General features: G+C 34.7%; 3 protein-coding genes across 5 annotated transcripts; all 3 read right to left on the reverse strand.

Moving 5' to 3' along the window:
- Positions 1 to 2,708: 2,708 nt before the first annotated feature.
- LOC108850406 (putative tRNA (cytidine(32)/guanosine(34)-2'-O)-methyltransferase) lies at positions 2,709 to 5,730 on the reverse strand. The gene is made up of 12 exons (XM_018623949.2): positions 5,619 to 5,730; positions 5,196 to 5,224; positions 5,019 to 5,112; positions 4,851 to 4,900; positions 4,422 to 4,471; positions 4,185 to 4,293; positions 4,013 to 4,073; positions 3,871 to 3,923; positions 3,648 to 3,740; positions 3,505 to 3,568; positions 3,310 to 3,417; positions 2,709 to 3,109 (listed from the first exon to the last, which is right to left on the reverse strand). Exons 2-12 carry the CDS (start codon positions 5,220 to 5,222, stop codon positions 2,889 to 2,891), a joined length of 930 nt encoding a protein of 309 aa, XP_018479451.2. The 5' UTR covers positions 5,223 to 5,224; positions 5,619 to 5,730; the 3' UTR covers positions 2,709 to 2,888.
- A 206-nt stretch (positions 5,731 to 5,936) lies between these two features.
- On the reverse strand, positions 5,937 to 7,900 carry LOC108851414 (uncharacterized protein At4g15545). Of its 3 annotated transcripts, none has more exons than XM_056989259.1 (9): positions 7,525 to 7,900; positions 7,356 to 7,424; positions 7,207 to 7,260; positions 7,062 to 7,104; positions 6,915 to 6,974; positions 6,508 to 6,738; positions 6,383 to 6,428; positions 6,207 to 6,285; positions 5,937 to 6,138 (listed from the first exon to the last, which is right to left on the reverse strand). In XM_056989259.1, exons 1-9 carry the CDS (start codon positions 7,801 to 7,803, stop codon positions 6,049 to 6,051), a joined length of 951 nt encoding a protein of 316 aa, XP_056845239.1. In that variant the 5' UTR covers positions 7,804 to 7,900; the 3' UTR covers positions 5,937 to 6,048. The 3 variants fall into 3 exon arrangements, with proteins under 3 accessions (XP_056845239.1, XP_056845240.1, XP_056845235.1); XM_056989260.1 differs by having other exon boundaries at positions 7,062 to 7,101; positions 7,525 to 7,894; XM_056989255.1 differs by having other exon boundaries at positions 7,062 to 7,260; positions 7,525 to 7,896.
- A 2,574-nt stretch (positions 7,901 to 10,474) lies between these two features.
- On the reverse strand, positions 10,475 to 18,922 carry LOC108808430 (uncharacterized). Its single transcript, XM_018580580.2, has 20 exons — positions 17,809 to 18,922; positions 16,896 to 17,337; positions 16,651 to 16,738; positions 16,380 to 16,561; positions 16,037 to 16,173; positions 15,686 to 15,752; positions 15,076 to 15,205; positions 14,876 to 14,981; positions 14,426 to 14,501; positions 14,172 to 14,354; positions 13,839 to 13,999; positions 13,457 to 13,562; positions 13,047 to 13,251; positions 12,669 to 12,955; positions 12,381 to 12,502; positions 11,685 to 11,829; positions 11,506 to 11,598; positions 11,268 to 11,341; positions 11,098 to 11,151; positions 10,475 to 10,969 (listed from the first exon to the last, which is right to left on the reverse strand). Exons 1-20 carry the CDS (start codon positions 18,768 to 18,770, stop codon positions 10,669 to 10,671), a joined length of 3,921 nt encoding a protein of 1,306 aa, XP_018436082.2. The 5' UTR covers positions 18,771 to 18,922; the 3' UTR covers positions 10,475 to 10,668.
- Positions 18,923 to 23,783: the final 4,861 nt, after the last annotated feature.

Raw genomic sequence — 23,783 nt, forward strand, 5'->3', positions numbered from 1 at the left:
TCACAATACAGCAAGACAGATGAATGATTGTATATTTTTAAACGTTGCAGGCCTTTTCAAGTATGTGTGTCGTATCAACCTGCTCCGATACTTCTCCCGAAAAGGTTGAAAATCCCTTCAAATTCGGTCTGGTCGGCTGTTTCTTCAGGTGTCTCTGCAGAAGTCAACTGGTGTCTCTGCAAAAGTGTAAATAGCTTGCATGAGAGATGTCACGGAAAAAAAAACAGTCTTGATCCTAAACAGATTAGTCCCATGATTAGTGAATTTCAAGCAATTTACTGTTTTTTTTTATATTACTAATATAATTGGGGATCTGTTTTATTTCATGTATGTTAACTGATGATCTCTCTGTAATGGATCATCTTCAATATTCATGGATTCACTAAGAGAAAAAGTAAGAAATATATTTTTACCATCAAATGCAGTGAATAGAGGCTAGTATTCAACTCATTCTAAATATAGAAGTCTGTCTAGCTAACTCGTAGTGAATGTGTCGTTCATGTTGTTTGCGTCTCTATGATTAAACTGCTGGTTTATTATCATGCCAAAAAACCATTAAGATTAGACAATTTAGATTATTAATTGCAGGGCGGTGATTTGAAAACTTCTAAAGGCTGTATAAATGATTTCAACCAAAGCAAATAAACATAAAAACGAAAACTGAGTAAGCATAAGAAATATAAATTCATAAAAAAACAGAGGCTTGAGATTACCATGATTCAAACAAATTGGACAACAAATTAAAAAAAAATGGTTAAAGAAACCACCAAACAGAACTAAAATCGTAACATTGAAAACCAAAACAGAAAACTCATAGCACTAATGAAAAAAATAAGCCTCTGCTCAGAGGTCCTATAACGCCAGTCTCAATGTAGCCACTTTTTAGAACTTGTCCTTCTCAACCTTTATAGTTAACTCTGGCCTTGTAACATATTTCTGATAAAAATCCTCCTCCAAACCAGTGATTGGTGTCCTTGGCTGGTGTCAGATCATTAGATTCAGAATGCTGAGATGAACCACACTGTAACATCAGAGACTCCTATATTAAAAATGCAAAACAATCAGCTACTAAGCTTATACATAATCCATCAATATATGTATTATTATAATGGAAAATTATCAGACAACCTTAGGAGCATCAGACTGAGTTGAAAATATCCCTCCAAACGTGTTATCACTTCCCTACATATAACAATAATATCACGTTAGAATGTCGGTATCAACAACACGAAAATATACATGACATGTTGTTCCATTAGTTTTACCGTAGGAGATTGAGTCGCATGGATGTTTGGTTGAGCGATAAGAACCACCTGAATGAGTAACCATGAAGTTGATGAGGATTTTTGTTTATCCGTGCTGCAACACATGGAATAATTTCCTCATTTCATTCTTTTTCACAAATCCATGAATCTTGTCACCCTATTAAAGATGAACACGAAATAGTAAGAAACCTTACATACTATGTATAGCAAGCATAACATATGAAATAAAACAACTCCAACGGCTCTTTAAACTTTAATATACAGAAAGACCATCTTTATAACTTCACCACCCGCAGCCGGATGATTTTGATCTTAACTTGTAAAGCTTCGGGTCTCCGATATGGTTCATCGCAGTCATGTTGATTTTTTTGGGGTATGGATCAATGATTTTGCTTTGGTTTGCAATGGGACGAAGTGACTCACATCCCCTTGGCTTATATAGGAGGAAAAAATAGTCATAAAGAGAATATATTCGTATCATAATGCCTTTAAGACGTTCAATTTAGCTTGTCAATCACTCATATATCAACGCATAGAACAGCAATGTTTACCATATATATGTCATTGATTTATATTCTATATAAATGGAGTATTAGTCAGTGCAATCACCTTAAATTTTTACCATATTAAAGGGATATAATGCATTTTGCGTTTATAAAATAGTCAAAACTATATATATACTAACCTAAAATAATTACGGCCACATCTGTCGTATTTAAATGACGTATACCACCAGTAATTAGGCTATATACATTCTTATCTTATAGAGAATATACCATCATAAAATATTTAGCAAATTCAAAACGGTTCTCGTAAATTCAACCATTTCCTATAAAGGTCTTTCAAGCATTGTTCCCTACATTAATATAAAAAATTACGATATCAATATAAAAAATCGAATTACGATATTTGTATTCACTTGTTATGATATTTGTTATGCTCCTCATTATTTTTTTAAAAATTACAATATCGATATAAAAAAATCGAATTACGATATTTGTGTTCACTTTTAATAAAATGGCTTCTGATACATCTTGCATTGAGAAAAAAATTAGATTTTACAACATTATACTACATAATTGCGTAATACATTATATGGCAATGATCTATGGTAACCTTATATATGGCAATATATTTTGATAGAAAAGGAAATCATGGAATGAGTTAATGGGAAATAGAACTAATTTTTATAGTAATGATCTTTGACTTTCCTTAAACATGAAATGATGAAATCGCAATGATCTTTGACTTTCCTTTTTACACGAAATCGTCAAATTATTCATTTTGAACTATAATGTATATGAGGAAATTCGAGTGGTACCACAATGGTATTTCTTTGTAATTTCTCTAGTGAATCAAGGGTGATTCTATATATGGGCTGAAAGTGAATATGATACCGACACGTCAGCATGGCACTCAAGTAAATAACTTACACATTTAAGATTATTATTTAAAAATACTTCTTATTAATTAAGAAGGGGATTAAACTCTTGGCAAAACAAGAACAGAGCATCATAAATTTTTCATAACAAACCAACAATAAGCGTGTTTCAGAAATTGTACTACATCCTTTTAAGAATCGAATGAAAAGCTTCTTTCTTTGTCTTTGGTTCCAGCCTAGCTTTAAGAGTTGAAGCTTTGTGCTGAAGATTTCTTGAGCTCAATAGCTCGTTTATAAGGCGGTGCAATCGGAGGCTGAATCGGGTCCAGACTCCGGTATGACGATCCATCTGCCTCTTTTGGGAGTGGGTACGACCGGTCCGAGTCATAACCGCTTAGGTCACCACATGCCAAGAATGGAATATAAACTTTGTTGGGTCCTTCAAGCCAACCACTGCTGCAATCTGCAAAGAGTACCAAGAGAGTAGAAAATGTCATGAACTAAACTCTCTTTAATTTAAATGTGATGTAAGAGTAGAGAAAAATAAAATTCACTTCAGATGAGAGTTTTGTTGAGAAAGAGTCATTTGAAAGTGTACTACTCAATATTGCACAAGTTAGCTTCTGATCTTGAAAATGTAGTGAAAGAGAGTTTTTTTTTTACCGAGATCGCTTCCACCTGAAGGGCTTCCGACTTTCTCCAAGAGACGATGCAGATCTCTCGGGTTAAATCCTTCTGGTGGGGAGTAATTTTCGCAGACAGCAAATGCCTCTGTTTATAAACAAAGTCAGAGAAAAGCAATCAGAAAAAGGGGAAGCAGTTTGACATCATTAAACCTGTTAAGTGTAAGCATATTACCTATACTAGAATTGCGGCTGCTTTTAGGTTTCGCAAAAGTCACAGTTGGAAAAAACAACTTCAGCTGCATACAAAAACAAACATGTCAGGCAAAGAACCCATTAGTTAATTTCATAAGCACAAATTACTCTAAAAAAACTAACCTGACAGTACAAGAGACTTGTGTCTTTTCCACGGAATATTTTTGCAATAAATTTTCCACCTTCTTTAAGAATATGGGTTACAATCGTTAAGCCCTAACGAAGAAAAAAAAAGATATGTTATTTTTTTTTTTTTTAAAGATATGTTAATTGTTTGTTTTTATCCTTAAATAACATCGCTTTCGATTTAATGCTAAACACTGTAATCAGAAAGAAAGCACCTTACCGCCAGTATGAGTTGGGACTGGACAAATTCATCCATGTCATGCAAACCGGTAACTGCCAACCAAATTGTGGAATTGTGTTATTTTCCATATGATTTGGTAAAAACTGAACAGTGAAAAGGACTATAACAACTACTGCTTTACCATCTGGAGCACCATCACAGACAACCAGATCAGCCTTGCAACCGTCAAAATGTCTAATGACCTTGAGAAACAAAAACCAGAAAAAGGTAAGCCATAGAAACAAACACAAACTCCAAGCATAACAAATGAGGAACAAAGAGATGAGAATAGACAACAGATCAAGAAATTTCACCACTTCAGCAGTCCGAGCATTAGTTATGTCCCCTTGAACTTGGATTACACCTTCGATTGGAGCCATAGGCTGCAAATCAATGGCCACTATAAGAGGAAGATCTTCTTCTCTGCAAAGTGATTCAGCAGCAACATATCAGTTTGACTTTGTCAACAAGTGTGAAACGAGCACCGTTAAACAAATGAAGAAAAAAGACGTTCAAGTGTGATAATTATTTTACACAATATAAAAACTTACTTTGACTCAGCTGAATACTTTGCAGGAAGATACAGTTGACGACTGAGAACCTACAATGAGGAGGCTGATAAGATTCTGAACATGTTCCTTTATTTAATCCACTGCAAATCTAGGAATTAGACATAAATTCTAGATCATCCATGCACTCCCAACTTGATTTTCTCAATACCTAGCACCTCCTACTATACTTTTTTTATGTAAAAAAACTCCCATATTAGACATAAATTAACAGGAAGAAGTTGTCAGTTAGCTAAACTGAGATATCAACTCAACTGCAACCCTATCTATGCAAAAAGGTTCACCCTGAAAATCTAAAAAGAGAATAGCTCTAGCCAATCTTAACAGTCGATAATGCAGGCATAAGAGATTAGATAATTAATTCACATTACGGCCCAAATATGAAGAAAGAATAAAAAAAAAAGAGCATACCTGACTCCAGCTACCAGGTGCAGCACATAAATCTACAACCCTCTTCACTCCTGCATAAATATTTGTTAACATAAATGAACGATGTCACGCGAGAACATTATAATTTGGAGGAGGATTGAGGTGTGACAATTCAAAGAGAGCCGAGGAGGATAGAGAGAGGGAGAAGACCTTGAAAAATGTTGAATTCCTCATCAATCTGAAGAAGCTTAAAGGCACTTCTGGCACGCCATCCTTCTTCTTTCGCTTTCCGATAGTATATATCCTACCCAGAAAAAGTAACTGGTTAACAACGCAAATACCAGGAACTAAAAGCTCTAATAAAATAATGAATCAAAGGCGGCGTACCCTTTTATCCCGAGAAGCTTTTCCCATGTCTTTGTAAAAGATTCACAAACAAAAAAAAAAGAAGAAAAGTCAAGACAGAGATAAGTTGATGGTAGAAGGATGTCTAGGAGGCATTCTATCGAACACATTAAGGGCACAACACAACGGATTCAGAGATTAAATAGAAGGATGCCTAAGAGGCCTTCTATCGAACACATTAAGGGGACAATACAACGATTCAGATATTAAATAAAGGAAACGCGCCAAAATCAAAGAACGAACTAAAGCAGTTATGAATCAAGAGTTTAGGAGCAAAGCATAATTTAAAGCTAGAGGCAAGTGAATCAGACCAAGCCTATTTATAAAGAAAAAGAGAAATCATCTAAACTCAAACAGCAGCAAACCTAGGCAGTAAAATAGCGAACACAGACGATTCGGACATACCTTGACGGAAAGCGACTCAAGGGAAGGGAAGGGAGGCGCCGGCGGAATCGCTTTAGAGCTTAAAAAGTAACAGTCGCTCTTCTTTGTGGGCTTGCATGGGCCATCAATATTCCGATAAAGTTTCGGCCCATTTAACTAAGATTTGATTTTAAATTCGTCCCACAAGCTTAAGCTTGTGATTTTGTTAAAGATTTGATGATATTCATCCAAATATTCTCATTCAAGCTTGAGCTAACTTTGCTTTGATATGTTCCCATCTTTGTTTCTCTTTATTTAAAAATAAAAAAATATTTAAGAACATGTAACTCACTGAACATCTATTAGAAAAAGAATCTTATTGAAATCAGCCATGACTAAATTGGTCATGAGAAGAGTATGAGAAGAAGCTAAAAAAAGGTTGGTGGTATGATATCATATATATATAAAAATATCAACGGCCGCTGGTGAGAAGTCCTTTAAAGGATATGTAAAGATCATTGTTCTCTGTCCCGAATATCTCCTCCGCTTTCCTTAACGTTTCCTGTGGGGAGGGAATGGGGGATTCAAATTCGAAACGAATATACAAAATGACACACTAGTGTTATTTACCTCACGGCTCTGCTTCCGAGCGTTTAGTTCCTTGATGTTAGCTAGGAATGCGCTGAACTGCTCGTAAGACAAACGGCTCCTGCCACAACACAATCATTCATTCCCCACCCTGGCTTTATCTAGCTACCTCTCTAGCAAAAAGAGTGTTTCAGAAAATATTGTACACACATGCATACCTGGCTTGTCTAAAGAACTCTTTCCCATCAATCCTCGCATGGCGAGCTGTATAATTAAAATGACATGAGACAATAAGGGAATAATATTTTGATTTGGGAACGGAGGAAAAACAATAATATTTGACCTGAAGTAGAAGAATGTGAGCGAGGAGGAGAGTTTGGTACAGAAGATTGCTGGCTTGATGAAGACCACATGCGTATATCATACTGTGAGGCTGTTGGAGATGCGGCTCCTGAGAACAGCTTTGGCGATGATGCAGCAGAGTAGCTTCTCGGAGATCCAACAGCTGACACCATCTTTGGTGTTCCGCTAGGAGTTAGCCCGGGGGGAGTCAAAGAGGCTCTTTGCCGTAAACCTGTTTCATTAAACCATTTATTTTATACGTACGAAGACATACATCAGAAGAAGAAACACTGATTGATGTGTGTTGATGGGCTGCAGCATAAACAAATCTTTCTTTTCAGGTATAAATATCTCAATGTCTTTTTTCTTGTGCGGCCAAAAAGAAAGACAAAATTGTTGTTGCATTACCTTGGGTGTTGTTGTTGTTGGAGAAAGAATCGAGTGTGGATAAGCCATTTGAATTCTCATCTACAGAGCAAATGACATGAGAACAATCATTTCATGGACTAGAGAGAGACAGAGCTAGCGTGAATGGTGAGAACAAGCTTATAATACCTTTGTCTCGAGCAACCTGTCTGACGTCAATGTTGTCGGTCTGCTTTAAGAAAAAAAAAAGGGATGTAATGTGGGAGCATGTAAGGTGAGACTGTGGGTAGATTATATATACAAAAAAAAAAGGAGGGAGTGATGGTGAGCATACAGATGGATTCTCATCATTCAAAGACTGCATCAACTGTCTCTTGAATGCTTCCAGCTACCCAAAAAAATGACAAGTAATGAATCAAAAATAATAATCATCCCCCTAACATGATGAACAAACACTTAAGTAAAAGATAGGGAGGGGCAGACCTTTGCATAATCACGACCGAGTTTCTTGGCAGTCATCGCCAGCGAATCTCGCTCTTGTCTTAGTTTCACCTTCACATTTAAAAAAATAACATCCCCCACCCCCAATATTTAAAAATTCGCAGACTGATCAAAAGTCAAAAATAAAGTCAACTACTCTGATTATTCATACATTTTCGTCGAGTGCATTCTTCAAGGAGGAATCAGACTCATGGTATAGTCTTTCCAAGGAAGATGCTCTACCTTCTAGCTCGTACACAATCCTATCCTTCTCTACAAGCTTCTGCGTGAGCACGGATACTTGGGACTCTAGATTGGACACCCTGGATGCGATCGCCATTGAAGTGATCTTCCTTGCGAGATCTAGTTGTTCATATGGATCGGTGGGGATAATTGCCAGAATCTCGTCCGACAGACTGAAGTCTGGTCCACCGCCGCTTTGCGACATCATCTTCACCGGGTCCAACTCCGATCCCTAAGCACTTTTTTTTTAATTTGTTTGTTTTTATTGGAAAGAGAGAGAGAGACAGAAACCGGACACATTTGTGTCTATATATTATTAGTTTTATATATGACAAAATGAAAACCTGTCCTCTTGCAACTTTCCTGCTTTTGAGACCCCCCCCCCGCTATTTTTTCAATCTAAAAAGGCCTCAACTTCTGTTTTTTGACATCTAAAACCCCATCTTACAACTTTCATGCCCGAGACCCCTTTCCTATATATTATTTATCTAAAAGCCCTCGACTTCTTTGATTTGACATTTAAATCCCCCTCTTACTCCTTTTATTGTTTTATACCCCTTCGCTATTTATTCTTTATCTAAAAGGCTTCGACATCTGTTATTTGACATTTAAAACCCCTCCGTTCAAAATCTCTTCACTCTTTCCAAAACATAACAGAATCTATACTATTATTTGCGAAGTAAATTTTTGGATTCGAGCTCTCACGTTAAAAGTTAGAGTGGTTAATATCGTTTATACCCTTAATGAATAAAATATATAAATTAACTCCAAAATAAAAACGAATTTAAATGATTAATAATAATAATAATAATATAATAGTAATAATAATAATAATAAGAATTATCTGAAACCTAATATATATTTAAAAAAATAAAATATGATATACACACATATATATTGTGTTGTTATCTGAAATTATTTTTTAAAATAAACAGAAAACACATAACTAAGATTAATCAAAAAAATTATATAAATTAACTCCAAAATAAAAACGAATTTAAATGATTAATAATAATAACAATAATAATAATAATAATAATAATAATAAGAATTATCTGAAACCTAATATATATTTTAAAAAATAAAATATGATATATACACATATATATTGTGTTGTTATCTGAAATTATTTTTTAATAATAAATTTAAAACTAAAATAAACAGAAAACACATAACTAAAGATTAATCAAAAAATTTATCAATTTTATATAATTGAAAAGAGAACATTTAGTTTATAATACTATATTTAAAGCAATTTTCTTTCTCTCACGTTAAAAGTTATAGCGTTTAAAATCTTCATATCCTTAATACATAATTAGATTAGATTTGTTAATATAGAATTACTCACAAATTTTAAATGAATTTCATTAATTTGATTTCAAATATATATTAATCTGAAACCTAATATATATTTTAAAAAATAAAATATGATATATACACATATATTGTGTTGTTATCTGAAATTATTTTTTAATAATAAATTTAGAACTAAAATAAACAGAAAACACATAACTAAAGATTAATCAAAAAAAATTATATAAATTAACTCCAAAATATAAACGAATTTAAATGATTAATAATAATAATAATAATAATAATAATAATAATAATAATAATAGTAATAATAATAATAATAATAATGATAATAATAATAAGAATTATCTGAAACCTAATATATATTTTAAAAAATAAATATGATATATACACATATATATTGTGTTGTTATCTGAAATTATTTTTTAATAATAAATTTAAAACTAAAATAAACAGAAAACACATAACTAAAGATTAATCAAAAAAAATTATCAATTTTATATAATTGAAAAGAGAACATTTAGTTTATAATACTATATTCAAAGCAATTTTCTTTCTCTCACGTTAAAAGTTATAGCGTTTAAAATCTTCATTATCCTTAATACATAATTAGATTAGATTTGTTAATATAGAATTACTAACAAATTTTAAATGAATTTCATTAATTTGATTTCAAATATATATTAATCTGAAACCTAATATATATTTAAAAATAAAATATGATATATACACATATATATTGTGTTGTTATCTGAAATTATTTTTAATAATAAATTTAAAACTAAAATAAACAGAAAACACATAACTAAAGATTAATCAAAAAAATTATATAAATTAACTCCAAAATAAAAACGAATTTAAATGATTAATAATAATAATAGTAATAATAATAATAGTAATAATAATAATAATAATAATAATAAGAATTATCTGAAACCTAATATATATTTTAAAAAATAAAATATGATATATACACATATATATTGTGTTGTTATCTGAAATTATTTTTTAATAATAAATTTAAAACTAAAATAAACAGAAAACACATAACTAAAGATTAATCAAATTTTTTTATCAATTTTATATAATTGAAAAGAGAACATTTAGTTTATACTACTATATTCAAAGCAATTTTCTTTCTCTCATGTTAAAAATTATAGCGTTTAAAATCTTCATTATCCTTAATACATAATTAGATTAGATTTGTTAATATAAAATTACTCACAAATTTTAAATGAATTTCATTAATTTGATTCTCATCATTATCTACAAAATTATATATTATGTGATCCAATAATATTTTACATCAAAATATTTTTTAAATAAATATAAATCCATGTATATAGTTTTATGAATATATGAATATTTTCAAAAAATTTACATAATAAATATTTTTTATTAAAATAAACTTTATTGTATATAAAATTAATATTTAATTAATAATTAAATATAGCAAAGGCATGAAAATAATTTATTATAATGATTCTCGAATTGATAATATATTTATTTAGTAATTTGTAAAACTATTAAGCCCGCAACTGCGGGCAAAACACCTAGTCAAGTAATAATTTGCCCAAACATCCAGGGAAAATTTACCTCGTCTTAAATCAATTAATTTTACACAAACACAGCTATGAACATGTGTTTTAAGGGTACAACATACACACCTGTAGTAGTAATCTTTTGTATCTAAATACCAAACCTGTTTCTCATCATTGTTCTTCACAAAAAAAAATGATTCCCTCTTGGACTTGTCTGATCAGTCTGCGTAGGGCTGTGAGTCCATGCACAAATGCACCAACTTTCTCTGGTACTGTTGAAAGTATTCGCAAACCGCTGCTACTTCTTCCTTCCCTGGTTCTAGACCTGGTAGATCCGTCATTCCTGTGCCTAATTCCCCACTACCCTCCTCGTCTTCGCTTGATAGCTCTGTTACAATTTCTGAATGAATCTCATTACAGGCCAGCACAAACATGGCTACTGTGTCCGGCTGTTGCACCTCCTTCAGAGCTGCTAGCGCCTCTTGCAGGGAACCAGCAGCCACATATAAGATAAGTGCCCTGCACCCATATAAACGTACTTTCTTTTGTCATAATGTGATCTCTTCTTTAAGATAGAAACTATGTCACTTCTTTTTCTATTAAATTAAACAGTAGTATTAAGAAGGTAAGAGAGTATGATAGGGCACCTCCACACATTGTGCTCCGCGTGGAGAACATGATCAGCCCACCTCTGCAGTACCCTGAGTAGAGAGAGAGAATATTTTAAAGCAAGGGACACGAGATCACAACAATTACCAAAACATGCTAGGAAATAACAATCAGATTCGATAGAGAATGAAACGGTAAAAAAATTTACCTGGCATAATCCGATCCTTCTAAATGAGTGGCAGCCAAGGTAGCAGCATCGGTCCATCGCCCAGAATCTTGTAGCTGAATATTATTAATGTCCAATATATTTAATGTGTTGCCAATTGTTATTACTAAACCAAAGCTAAAACACTCCTCAATAATTGCTAAGATGATGACCCTAGTCGAAGCATAGTTCAGAAGAAATATACAATATCTCGTATAACAAAGGAAACAACGAAGCTAACCTGTGAACAAGCTTCTTGATGTCTTCCAACCGCGCATAGAAGATGAGTGCCAGTGAGCGAATTGTCCGTCCTTACCATGTTGGCTGCAACAACCTACATGTGTGCAACAAAAGTGATCAACTGATCTCTTTTTTTTTTTACGAAAACAAAAAAGCTATCTAATAAGGTAAGACAGATACCTTCAGTGCAAGGTCGAGAAGAGATTTAGACACAGCTGAAGAGAGTGCAACGGCTCGGAGAGCATTTGGATAGAAGTATGGAGAATCTGGAGCAGAAGTAAGCAGCAAACTAACAGCAGCTTCCAAATTTCCAACTGATATCAGCCTGATCACAAAGCAATTCACTTGTCACCGCAAGATCTAAAGCTTGTAAACTCTGATTCAAAAGCTAAAACCTAAAAACTTCGAATTGTAAGTTTCTGGTCTAGTTTCCAAGGACAAACTTTATGACTATAATTAAAGAAGTTAATTGATGTTTAAGAAGTCTAAAGCATGACTCGTCCAGCTATATTGCACAAACATCGTGAGACCCATATATTTTTGAGCTTACAAATGGCTCTGTTTCTCGAATACCATAGCAAAAATAATCTTGCATTGTGTATCTAAACATATGATCTCTAGTCTTCTTTCTAGCTTTGAACATACAACTGCCTTCGTCATCAAAAATATCAAAGAAGAAGAAGAATCTATCTGCATCTGAAAACTTGCATATTCAGTTATGATGCGAGATGGACACAATTTCTCTCAGCTTAAAGACTTCTAAAATATATAGTTTCCACTTCATACAAGAGCTAATATAAAAAGCAAACCAAAATTTTCAGGTGATAAAATGAAAAGATCAAACAAAAAAAAACGGGCTGAAGGTGAAAAACTAACTCGTGTACTTGTTTCTGAATGCAATCTTCCCCCTCCAATTTTTCATGCCAAGGAAGACGTTCATTGGCACGTGTCCATAATTCTTCTCGCTCAAAAGCCATTAATCTAAGTGAACCATCGCACTGTTCATTGAAATGAGTAATATAAGTTCACCAATAAACACATTGCAAATGAAAAAATAATGATCTAAGCAAAAGAACTCAATTTCCCAAAAAAAAATCTCGACTCAGTATCCTTGTAGAAGGGAAACACTAGAATGAAAAAATTAAACATTATTTTGAAACTGACCATAGAATCTATCTTCCTGGCTTCATGCGGCGATGAACTAGTAGATGATATTTTACTCGGCATTGATGCTTCATCAACTCCTGAGGCCGAAGCAGGGGAAGGGATTTTCTGAGGAGACTTTCTCATCAGCTTGTTCATCAGATGGCGAATGGCACGAGGCAGTTGCAACCAGAAATAAGCTTCTGATGTTTCACCAAAAACTGCAGCCGCAAAAGCAAATCTTGCAGCATAACCTTTCTTGACCACATCAGCATAGATTTTTGCTCTTTCATCATCCAACAAGCAACCTAGGATGAAGAAAAATTAGAGCAGGGTAAGAAACTAGAATACTGAAACAGATACCTAGAACGAGAGACGTTAGTCTGTAGAGAAAACAACCTTCTTTCCGATAGGGTTCTAGTATCTTCAGTAGCATCTCTGGCACTACAGGGTCTCCTAAAGGTGGTAACTGAATCATGTAGCTCCGAAGATCTTTAGAGGATGAAGCCATTCCACGGATCAAATGAGGCCTTTTCTCCAAAGTGGTGCTACAAGTATTAAACCAAGATGGTTTCACTCCCAACTGTAAAATCATCCGTAGTGCCTGCATGCATAATAATTTAGAACATTGTCAAGAGTAATTGGGTATAACAGTAATGTAAATCGGAAGCTCAACTCTCAGAATCTTTCTTATGTTATCTGGGTTCAGCTTATAGACAATAGTACTTGTACATGATTTCAGTAGTGAACCATGACTGAGTACCACAAAACTTCAGAAACAAGAAGTATTTCCTAGTAAAGAAAGTTACCAGCGCATGTGGTACAGGAAGTAGGATAGGGGAGTACATAGGCATAGGGCGGAATCTCTCCTTTACAGATTTAGACTGGGGCACAAAGCCACCCTTCTTTTCATTTCTGCAAATCAGAAGAAAAAGGTTGGGAAAATAAGATAGCAGAAGTGACTGTAGCCGATTTAGACTTGGATCAAAAATAATGGCAAATCCGAAAGAATATCCTATATTACATGCTTAACACAGACAGACAAAGTAGAAAAACTTAGACATTCCATACAGTTTTAGTTATATGGGGAGAAACAGCAGATAGTGACTTAAAAGAATCTAGTCCTAATCTGAAATCATTCATGGGACTCGAAAACGAATAAATTTCCACAAAGAGCTGGTGTATACATACACAATAACCTCAACGAGTCGGAAGGTGCTATCAGCTCCAGCTATGCATAGAACAAGTGGATCATTTTTATCAGTTCTCAGAGGCAACCAATCAAGTTCCAGTACAAGGGTGCCAGGAATCTGGGGGTGCAGAAGCGACTGGGCTACCGGATCTGGTGAATCCTGCAGCGAAATTCAGTAGCAACTGTCAAGACAGATATTTTAGGTTGACCGAGACATACTTCAAACAACAAGTATCAATAAAACCAGTACTGTGCTTCTTTTCTCCTAATATTGCAGAATATTAGTAAGATAGCTTTGAAAACCCAAAATAACGAATTCTCTTAGGACTCACAAGATCATATACAGAGAATGTATTGTCATTAAATAGCACAGCTACACGCCCTCGGCTGCGATCTCCAGCAACAACAGGTGAGAATTTGATTCTACGTACTCCGTCTCTGTGACTATTAAATGCAGATGACTGTCCAGTTGTTACATCCCACCATCTTATGTTTCCTGATCTATCTCCCATAACCTGAAAAGGAGAGCAAAATATGATTTCCCATGGAAAAATTAAAGAGAGCTGGATAGTGAAAAGAAACGAACCACATGAGGTAAGCGATAAGCCATGGCTGTAACCAGTCCATCTGAGGGAACAAATGAAGTAGATGGCCACTTTGGTCTAGAAATAGAAGCGGGTCAGTAAATATAGATGCAAGATTACACAACAATCAAGGTTTGAGAAGGTGATTGCTATATTCATGTGAAACCCGAATGAAAGAAACTATCAAGCAGTGAAATGTCCACACTTCTCTGAAATTGGACAACGAAGATCCATTCATTATCTCACATTTTTCTAAAAACAAATTAGTGATGCATGACATTAGAGACTAATCATAGAACAAAATGGAAAGGGATTGCTACGAAGGAAAAAAATCCAGCAGCCCTAAAATATAATCTGCATTGGCCAAGGAATTTAAAACGCACCTATAAGGGATAGCTACGAAGAAAAAAAATTCAGAACAACAATTGAGTTAATGGAACAATCCTTTATACCTGAAATCTCGAATCCTACGTCCTTGGACTTCGAATACTCCAAGGGCACCATTTACTAGTGCAAATGCAAAACTCTCTATAGTTTCCTCATGCGACCCATCCGACTCTGCAGATATGTTAAATACCAACCATTAGAAAAAGATGCATCAGAAACTGGGCTATGTTTAAGAATCACGGTTTTCGTGTCATAATCATCTCACTGGAGTCCGCTGAAGCAGTTACTCCTTCAGATGCTGGCGGAAATTGTTTGGACGGACTGCTTTGAACTGGGCGTGGAACTGCTGGAAGCGTCCATTCTACTACCGTAAAAGGAAGAGCTAATGATCTAAGCTACACAATAAGAAGGAAAAACCAACATAAAAGATTGATTAGAATACATAACCTCGAGAAGATAATAAACACTCTAAAGTTAGACCTGACGCGTTTATAAACAAGCCTCAAATGCAAGAGCATATCTATGTTAAGAACACTTATAATTCCTGTTTTAACCCATTCTCCACATCATCATTATTTACTTCTTGCATGAATAGACATTGAGAAAGCTAGGGAAAGGCAAGAAAAGAGGCCAGATAGAGTATGTTGCTTAAAACGACCCTCTAATTTTCAAAAGGTACAAATATATCCATTCAAGTATAGTCGAACCCAACAGGAATTATGATGTTCGAGACCTAATATGAGTACTAAGTCACGTAGAAAAACGTTGGTATAACTCTTAGCTTATGAACATATGAGAAAGAAAACGTTGGTACCATTCGTGGGTGCTAAGTCACGTAGAAGAAGCATATATACTTCGGGTTTGAGCTCACTTACCATGACTGGATGCTTGGTCATTGCCCAAACTTCTACAGGAGCATCACGGAATAGAATTAAAAGATACCTGCAATAAGACAGCAATGTGGAGGTAAAAGGTCCGGACCCAAGTAATTACTTATACTTTTACAATAATTCCTCATCCTTAACATAGTGAGCCAGTATCTTCTATAATCTACATATTAGATTTTTCATCCCATATTAGAACATATTACATATACGCACGTGAGGCACTGTTTCTAAGCTTAAACTATCAATGACAAGCTGGTAGCTTGTAGTGCAAAAAGCCATTAGTTACATTGTCAATAGACATCAATTACTCAAGCAAATTAAATTACATTAAAATCCAACCTTCCGGAAGAAGAAGTTCTAAGAGCTCTTATGGGAGTACGCTCTGGCTTTTGTAAATCCCGAAATGGTTTATTCAAACCACTCCTAAGGCAGGTAACAACAAGCTTATTTATGTAGCCTCTGCTTTTGTCATTCACCTGAAACCACAAAACAATGCATGATGATGGATGTCCAATTCTCAAATCTATTAATTTTTTCGTTAAGCTACTGGAAATAAAACTAAACCAAACACTCTTCTAAAGCTTAAAAAGAAACCAATCTCAAATTTAAAAAACATTACTAGGAAAAAAACAGAAGAAAGCAATGAAACGTAACTTGATCCACTTAAAATTTATGTGCACACCTGACTATAAGAAAATGAAACTAATCTTGAATTTCCAAGCCACCGAAGTCCCCTAACTACGCCCGTATGAACCGAAGTGCTTGCAGCAACAGCATTTGTGGATACATCAACAACATCGATTGTTCCGTTCTGAGTTCCCAAAGCAACCAAAGGAATAGCTGCTGCAGGAATGTTACCCCCTCCTTCATTTGAAATCAACCCGTCAATCAATCAGTTTAGTATTCCTAGGAACACTATCAGTATTAAGTATACAAGGGAGAATATGACTAACTCGCTAGGGTTGCTGTAAGAGAAGGAGATGGAACAGCAAGTGTAGAGACTGTAGAAGAAAGAAGCTGAAGCTGTCCATCCAGGCTGATCTGCATTGAGCGATGTAAGAAGAAAAGTAAAGGTCACTAAATAAGTATTGTGGTAAAATACAGTAAAGACTGCTAACACCAAACTTCTCTTCTCTGGAGGAGCAGCGATAAAGTAATTATCAAACTAGTTAACACATAAAACCTTCCAGCCACCAACCTTAAATGATAGGTCTGATTTTCCCAAGGATGAAGTTGATGTGTGGCCTCTGCTTCGACTTGTAGCTAGTCCCTCATCCAGATCTGAGGAATCTTTTTTTACTATTGCTTCAGGACGTGCTGCGTCAGTGCCAATGTCCAAGTCTGACACATTTTTCAGAGCATCTTCAACTCCTTCAGCGCTTAAGACCCACTTCCATATTTTACCGTCATCAGAGAGGGAGATAAAAGTTGTCTCAGAGACAAGAAGGCTTTCATCGTAAAAGTCAAATGGGTTATCAAAATCCACAGAGGAAGTTCCATCCGGGTGAAGTTTTGTAATAGTTTGCATTGTGGAATCCGATTGGCTGAGGAGAATAGCCAAAGCTGACGGAGAAGGAATGGACATTCCAATAGATGGTAAATACTCTTCCATGGTACACATGACATGCACCTGTTCTCCTCTGCAATGGTAAATAACCAGCAGTAGTATAGATGAATATCCAAGTTTAATCAACAACATTAGAAGATACAAAGTCATGTTTATAACATGATTTTGAACCATGAAGCTCAGAACTATATAAAAACGAAGCTAGACAGTATAACAGTTCAGATATGACCTATGGATATTGACTTGTTCCTTAGCTATGAAACAAAATTACGCACCCTAAGAATTTTTGACTAGTGTTATTTCAACAGGTTAGCTTTCTCAAAGACTAGCATGGGCCATCAAACACGAACCAATACAACTTCGGAAGAAAAACAATACTAAAGTCTATAAACATCCGATTTGACCAAAAAAAAAGAGTCTATAAACATCCAATAGGTGATTGATTAGCTTCAACCATCATTTGGTTGAACAAGAAAAAGGGGAACTCAATCTGAATCAAGGAATAGCAATGAGGAAAATGAGGAGAGGGAGGGCGAAATCTTACTCTTGGCGACGCCAAATGCTGAGCCTGCCATCGAGATGAGCACAATAGAGCAACTCTTTGTTGGGATCAGGCAATACATCCATGAACTTGGCGCAACCGCGAGGTAACGGCGTGGAAGAGAGAGGCGTCTCGTACTGGAGATCAAACACCAAGAGCTCCCTGGGGAAGGTCAGGAAGAGTATGTTCTTCCAGTGCGGGGAGAAGGCAAACCTGGCAAAGTAGAGGGGAAAGGCAGCAGAAGCAGGAGAAGAGCCAGAGCCATTGGTGGCAGCCTCTCTTTCAAGCCTGAGAAGGTCAGAGGAATCGGTGTTGATCTGCATCTCCTGGATGACGACGTCATTCTCGGTGTCTCCGAGTACCTTGATGGACAAGAGGAAGCCCTTGAGGCCAAGGACGCAGAAATGGCGAGAATCATAGGGATCGCGGCGGAGGCAGGAGAGAACCTCCGAGCCGGAATCGTACTTCCAGAAAACGCCGTCGTTGGTGTAGATAGAGAGGGAGGAAGAGCCGGAAATGGTGGCGAGGACATGAGTATCAGGGCGGGCCTGGACCCAGCAGAGGTCCTGGACGCCAAGCTTGGGATCGGAGGAGGGATTAAGCCAGACGACGACGGAACGAAGATGGAAGTCAACGAGGGCGAGACGGCCGTGACGATCGGCGACGGCGAGGAGAAGGTGGGAGGCGGAGGGCTCGGAGGAGAGGAGATCGCGGGGGAGAGGGAGAGGGATCCAGCGGACGGAAGTGACGAAAGGGGAGAGGGCGCCGGGAGGAGGAGGAGGAGGGAGAGGGATTGTGGAGACGAGCTGGAGGGAGCGAGAGTCAACCACCGAGACGGACGACCCAGAGGCGAAGGCCAAGAGACCCGAGGGACTCAGATCGGAGGATCCGAAGTTGTTGCGGCTCGGAGGACCTGGGAGAGTCGAATCCCACGTGTCCGTTGCCGACGGCTTCGCTGCTGCCATTCCTTTCTTTCTTTCTTACCAATCCAATGCAATGCAATGCTGCTGCAGCTCTCTTCTAATCTATGGGATCCGATCGATTTATGGATTTTTATTTGGGAGGAGATGATGATAGATATTAGATATGGATCTTCTTTTTCTTTTACTATGGAAGTAAAGCATTTCCGCTCCATCCATCAATGCCTTTCTTTAATGACATCAAGAAATCAAGTTTTTTTCTTACTCAGTTTATTTTTTTTACTACACTGTAAATATCTTTTATTCTGTTTTACTCTGGCCAAAGTTTTAAAAAAACAGGATAAAACAATAAGACATGATTACAAGATAGTCCCTATATGAAACACATTTTTAAAAAAATCTTCATGTGCCTTCTTCCTGCAATGGCATTTCTAATTTCTCTATCAATATTTTTGAAGATGGAGATGTTGTTGTGAACCAGCTTATTTCTCTGTTTTCATAGATGAAAATGGTAATTATCCCTACTAATTTACGAAGAAGCTTTAACCATTTTGTAGTTGATGTTCAAATACAAGAAATAAGTTATGACTAGTTGGTGAAATGTTGAGAAAAAGGTCTGCATGTGAACATAATTTTGTTGGAACCAATTAATATAAACTCTTTGGGCTGAGTATGAAATTAGATGTGTGAATAGAAAAAAATTTATAAGCTAAAGGATTGAGTAAAGTTTTGATTTCATGTACAGATTTTGAAGTTATTCTACAAGCCAAATGTGCTGAGTAAATTAATTCACTTATTGCTTTTGGACTTATAATGAAAAAGACTTACGTTTTAAGAAAAAACTTGGTAACCAAATTAGTAAAACTTAGCAACAAAGCTAACACATTGGTGGCCAAGTTTAGCCAACTTGGTTTCCAAGTTTTGTTAACTTGGTGATCAAACTTAATTCTCACTGTAAATACAATCCATAAATCTTCATAAGAGACATATTTCACATTGGTTTTTCACTTCACACTTTCTCTCATTAGAAAAAAAAATTCTTAAGATCTTATATTTTAAAGTAAGTGTCTCGAGATAATATCATAGTAGTTAGTTTCGTAGATTCTGTTTCGGGTGTTAGTGAAACGGTCTCATCACGACTGTATCATGGGATTCAAAAATCGCATCGAACTGTCACACATTACAGGAGATTTATTAAGTTAAAGAAATAGATCAAATCTCGACTCCGTGAATTCGTCTATTTCCTTACGATTTCTTAAACATTGTAAGTATTTATATTATCGTTTTATTTGCTTTTGGTTTCGAAAATTTCAATCAGGATTTTCGCGGTCCTACAAATTTCACGTCAAACATTTTAGCTGAACTCACACGAAATCAAAAGGTGGTCTCTTGTTTCATCATATCCAAAAGAAAAGGGGGATAAAGGAGAAACTTGCATTCCTTAGTATGCAAGTCTGGTTTTAGTTTTCAATTCTTCATAGTTAACCACCCACATAGTGGAAAAATGTTTGGGCACCGATCCCTTGAACTAAATGATGTCATGCCATATTTCTCATTATTTTAGTTGGCCTAAGATCATCCCAGATTCAGTCCAACCTATATTCATGCATTATAACATCTCCAACAATCCATACATAAGAATTGATAGTAAGTAAAGGAAGAGCAAAGATATGCAGGTAGTGATAAAAGAGTGAAGCTGAACTTCTTCATCAACGGTGAGGTTACAACCATTTATCCTCGATCACACCATCATCAACAACAGAAATCTGTGGTAGTCTAAGTTGACGAGGTCCCAAGTCCTTATGAAGTTGATAAACTGTCAAAGAATTGTGTTTATTGATCAAACCAGAAGCTGGTGTTTAGTCCATTACCAATCAAGGACTTATATTGGTTTATGATTATGTATATAACCGGTTTAGCGGGTTTGGTTAGCTTAGATTGATTCCGGTTCAATTGTACATATGAGTATAAATACTTGTAATTATACATTTTACAGTTAATAAGAAATCATTTCAATATTATCTTCTTCTTCTCTCCCAAGCAAGCATCCCAGTCGAAGTCAGAAGTTTCAAAGCATATTTGCTCTGATACCATGTTACGATCAGCTTGCTTGGGAGAGAAGAAGAAGATAATATTGAAATGATTTCTTATTAACTGTAAAATGTATAATTACAAGTATTTATACTCATATGTACAATTGAACCGGAATCAATCTAAGCTAACCAAACCCGCTAAACCGGTTATATACATAATCATAAACCAATACGGTCTCGTGCTCTTCGGCAGAAGCTGATCGTAACAACTTACAAAATAGATGAACAAGAGGAGAAAGATTTAGAATTCTATTCCATACACAAGAGTCTTGATAATGATAGCCTTGCTGAATGTCCCAGAGATGTCTGTTTTTCAAGTGATATTTGCAGTGTCACTTTTCCTAAAGAGAATTACTTTTTTGTGCTTGGGAAATCACTAAAGGCACATCGAAATTATTTTGTATGTTGTATTGAGATAAAATATGGACTGAATATAGAAAATTGTTTTAAATATAGTGTATTATAAGTCGTATGATTTTGAACATTAACATATGATCAATTCAATTATTTTTGGGTATATTGGCATGAATCTATTTGTCCAAACATAACTACAGTTGGTTCTTGATTATAAATAGACTAAAATCAAGCTAGTTTGTTACTCACGTATAGATTAATCTAATATCTAAAATTAGTGTGTTTATTTTTTGTAATAGTATAATTTGATATACATTCATTTAGATAATAAATAGGAAAATAAATTTAAAATCGTCGGTTAGATATAGATAAATGAACAAAATTAATATATTTTTTTGAAATAGCACGCTCATATATGGATATCAGCAAAAAGTATTATAATCTTTAAGAGTTTATTATTATTTGGTGATAGATATTGAATCATTTTGTAATTTATATGTAAAATAATACAATTTTATTTATAAATAATAATATATTATCGTCTTGGGTAATTCTTTCATTTTTTGTATAAATTTTTGAATCGGTCTTATTATTTATTTTCAGATATAATGATTTACAAAATTTATTTTAATGAATCACAACTATTTTATTCAAGTTATGCTTAAATGTATTACTATTGTTCATTTTTATTGAGCTGCAATATTCCTATTAACTGAACTGTAACTATTTAACAAATATATTTTGTTAAAGTAATTTAGTAAACAACATATATCAAATTGTTATTATGGACTTGCATTTCATAAGCAAACATAATAATATCATGCATGTATATATATATATATATATATATATATATATATATATATATTATGTTTACAAAATAACTAAATAATAATAGTTATTTAATATTTTATCATATTTTATAGATTTAGTATTTTATCATTATATGCATGACAATAAATTATTATTTTAAAATAATATTAAATATGAGAACTATATATGATTAATTTAACCATCGCTATTATGGATATATTGGACTGTAATATTTTATAATTAAACCTCAATTTTTTTTATAATTATGCTATGATAAAACTCATGTTTTAAAATTTTTAATGAGTTTTAAGATAATTTTAGTGTAAATAATTTTTAATATGTTATCATTATTATCAATTTTTGGTTAAGCAAACATAATAGATTATGACTGAATGTAGATATATTTAAAAAATAATTAAATAATAATAAAATTTGCTATTTTATCATTTGTTTATAAATTTTAGCATTTTATCTCATTCATATGTAATAAATAAAATTTATTAAGTCAAATGAGAATTATGATTAATTTGATTATCCATATTCTAGATATGCTGGATTGTAATATTTTTAAAATTAAAGGACAATTATTTTTGTTACAATTATTCTACATAAAAATCTTATGGTTTAAATTGTCAAATTATTTTTAAGTTTGTCTCACTATAAATTGTTTTTCATAAAATATATTATCATACCTTCAATTTATGTTATTTAAAAGTTTTTTTTGTCTAACAAATTGATAAAAATATAGTATAAAACAAAATTTAGTTTTCATATCTTCTGGGTTGTTTAACTTATACATTCAAAAAGAAGATATATATAAATTTTATAGATATGTTTTTGTGATTTATGTGGTCTCATAAGTAAAAAAATAAAATTATAACTTAAATAAAAATTCTTCATCATTGAAACCCTAATATTCTCTCAGCCGCCAAAAGTCTATGGTCGCATCTCTTTTGCTTTTTGTGGTTTCCCCGGTGACCGGTGCTCCTTACCGCCGCCGGGGAGGTTCTCTCCTGTTATGCTCTTTTTCTCTCCTTTTTTTGTCATTCGTTTTGGGTTAGACATAATATTTTTATGGTGCTAATATCTCTTGGCGATTGTCGTGGTACAAGGCTTTAGTTTCTTGTACGGTTATCCAGTCCCGTGTGTTGTGTGTGGCATCTCTGTTCCTCTTCCTGCGAAGATGAGATCTTAGATCAGATGTTTGTGGTGGTTTGTTATTGGATTCTGGTTGTACTGAGATGGATCCTGTTGGTGGGGCGGCATGTTCGTGGTGTGGAATCGCAACAGAGGCGTGAAGAGAGCCCATTCACAGGGGTAGCTCTGCTACCGGAGAAGTGGTGCTTCTTTTGGCATGGTCGAGGGTGTTGTCTCACTGGAAGAACATGGATAGCCCATTCACAGTCTATTGGCATATCTTGTTTAGTTTGGAAAATTACGCTTGGATTATAGCAGTTTTTGAGTGGTTCCCAGTTCTCATAGCTTCAGTAGATTGGAAGCTTAAACTGCACAAATCACTAATCCTTTAGTTGATTGGAAAGAGTGGAAGGACCCTGTGGTCAGAAGTTTATTATTGGAGGCTTCAAATGGCGTTGCTAGGGAGATTGCTAAGAGCGTGTTAAGAGATGGGAGATTTCACTCGTATTTGGTATTTGGTGTTGAGCGGTCTGGCGTGGCTTCACCAGCAGATTCAAAGAGATGCAGCTTTTATTCACTCGTAGATCTTTTACTTTAAGGTTGAGTGTACATTGTTGTTTTCTCTGTTTTATTTTGTTCACATTCTCCCCTTGGGATACAT

This window comes from Raphanus sativus, chromosome 1, assembly GCF_000801105.2.
Source record: "Raphanus sativus cultivar WK10039 chromosome 1, ASM80110v3, whole genome shotgun sequence".
Classification (NCBI taxonomy): domain Eukaryota; kingdom Viridiplantae; phylum Streptophyta; class Magnoliopsida; order Brassicales; family Brassicaceae; genus Raphanus; species Raphanus sativus.

Coding starts and splice junctions, on each gene's coding strand:
- LOC108850406 (XM_018623949.2), bottom strand. CDS start 5,222: ATGGGAAAAGCTTCTCGGGATAAAAGG. Junction 4,294..4,421: donor AAGTATTCAGCTGAGTCAAA/GTAAGTTTTTAT, acceptor ATCACTTTGCAG/AGAAGAAGATCTTCCTCTTA. Junction 3,569..3,647: donor CAAGTCTCTTGTACTGTCAG/GTTAGTTTTTTT, acceptor TTTTGTATGCAG/CTGAAGTTGTTTTTTCCAAC.
- LOC108851414 (XM_056989255.1), bottom strand. CDS start 7,803: ATGATGTCGCAAAGCGGCGGTGGACCAGACTTCAGTCTGTCGGACGAG. Junction 6,975..7,061: donor ACAGGTTGCTCGAGACAAAG/GTATTATAAGCT, acceptor TTTGCTCTGTAG/ATGAGAATTCAAATGGCTTA. Junction 6,429..6,507: donor CTCACATTCTTCTACTTCAG/GTCAAATATTAT, acceptor TTAATTATACAG/CTCGCCATGCGAGGATTGAT.
- LOC108808430 (XM_018580580.2), bottom strand. CDS start 18,770: ATGGCAGCAGCGAAGCCGTCGGCAACGGACACGTGGGATTCGACTCTC. Junction 17,338..17,808: donor AGCATTTGGCGTCGCCAAGA/GTAAGATTTCGC, acceptor TTACCATTGCAG/AGGAGAACAGGTGCATGTCA. Junction 14,000..14,171: donor CATTCTCTGTATATGATCTT/GTGAGTCCTAAG, acceptor ATTTCGCTGCAG/GATTCACCAGATCCGGTAGC.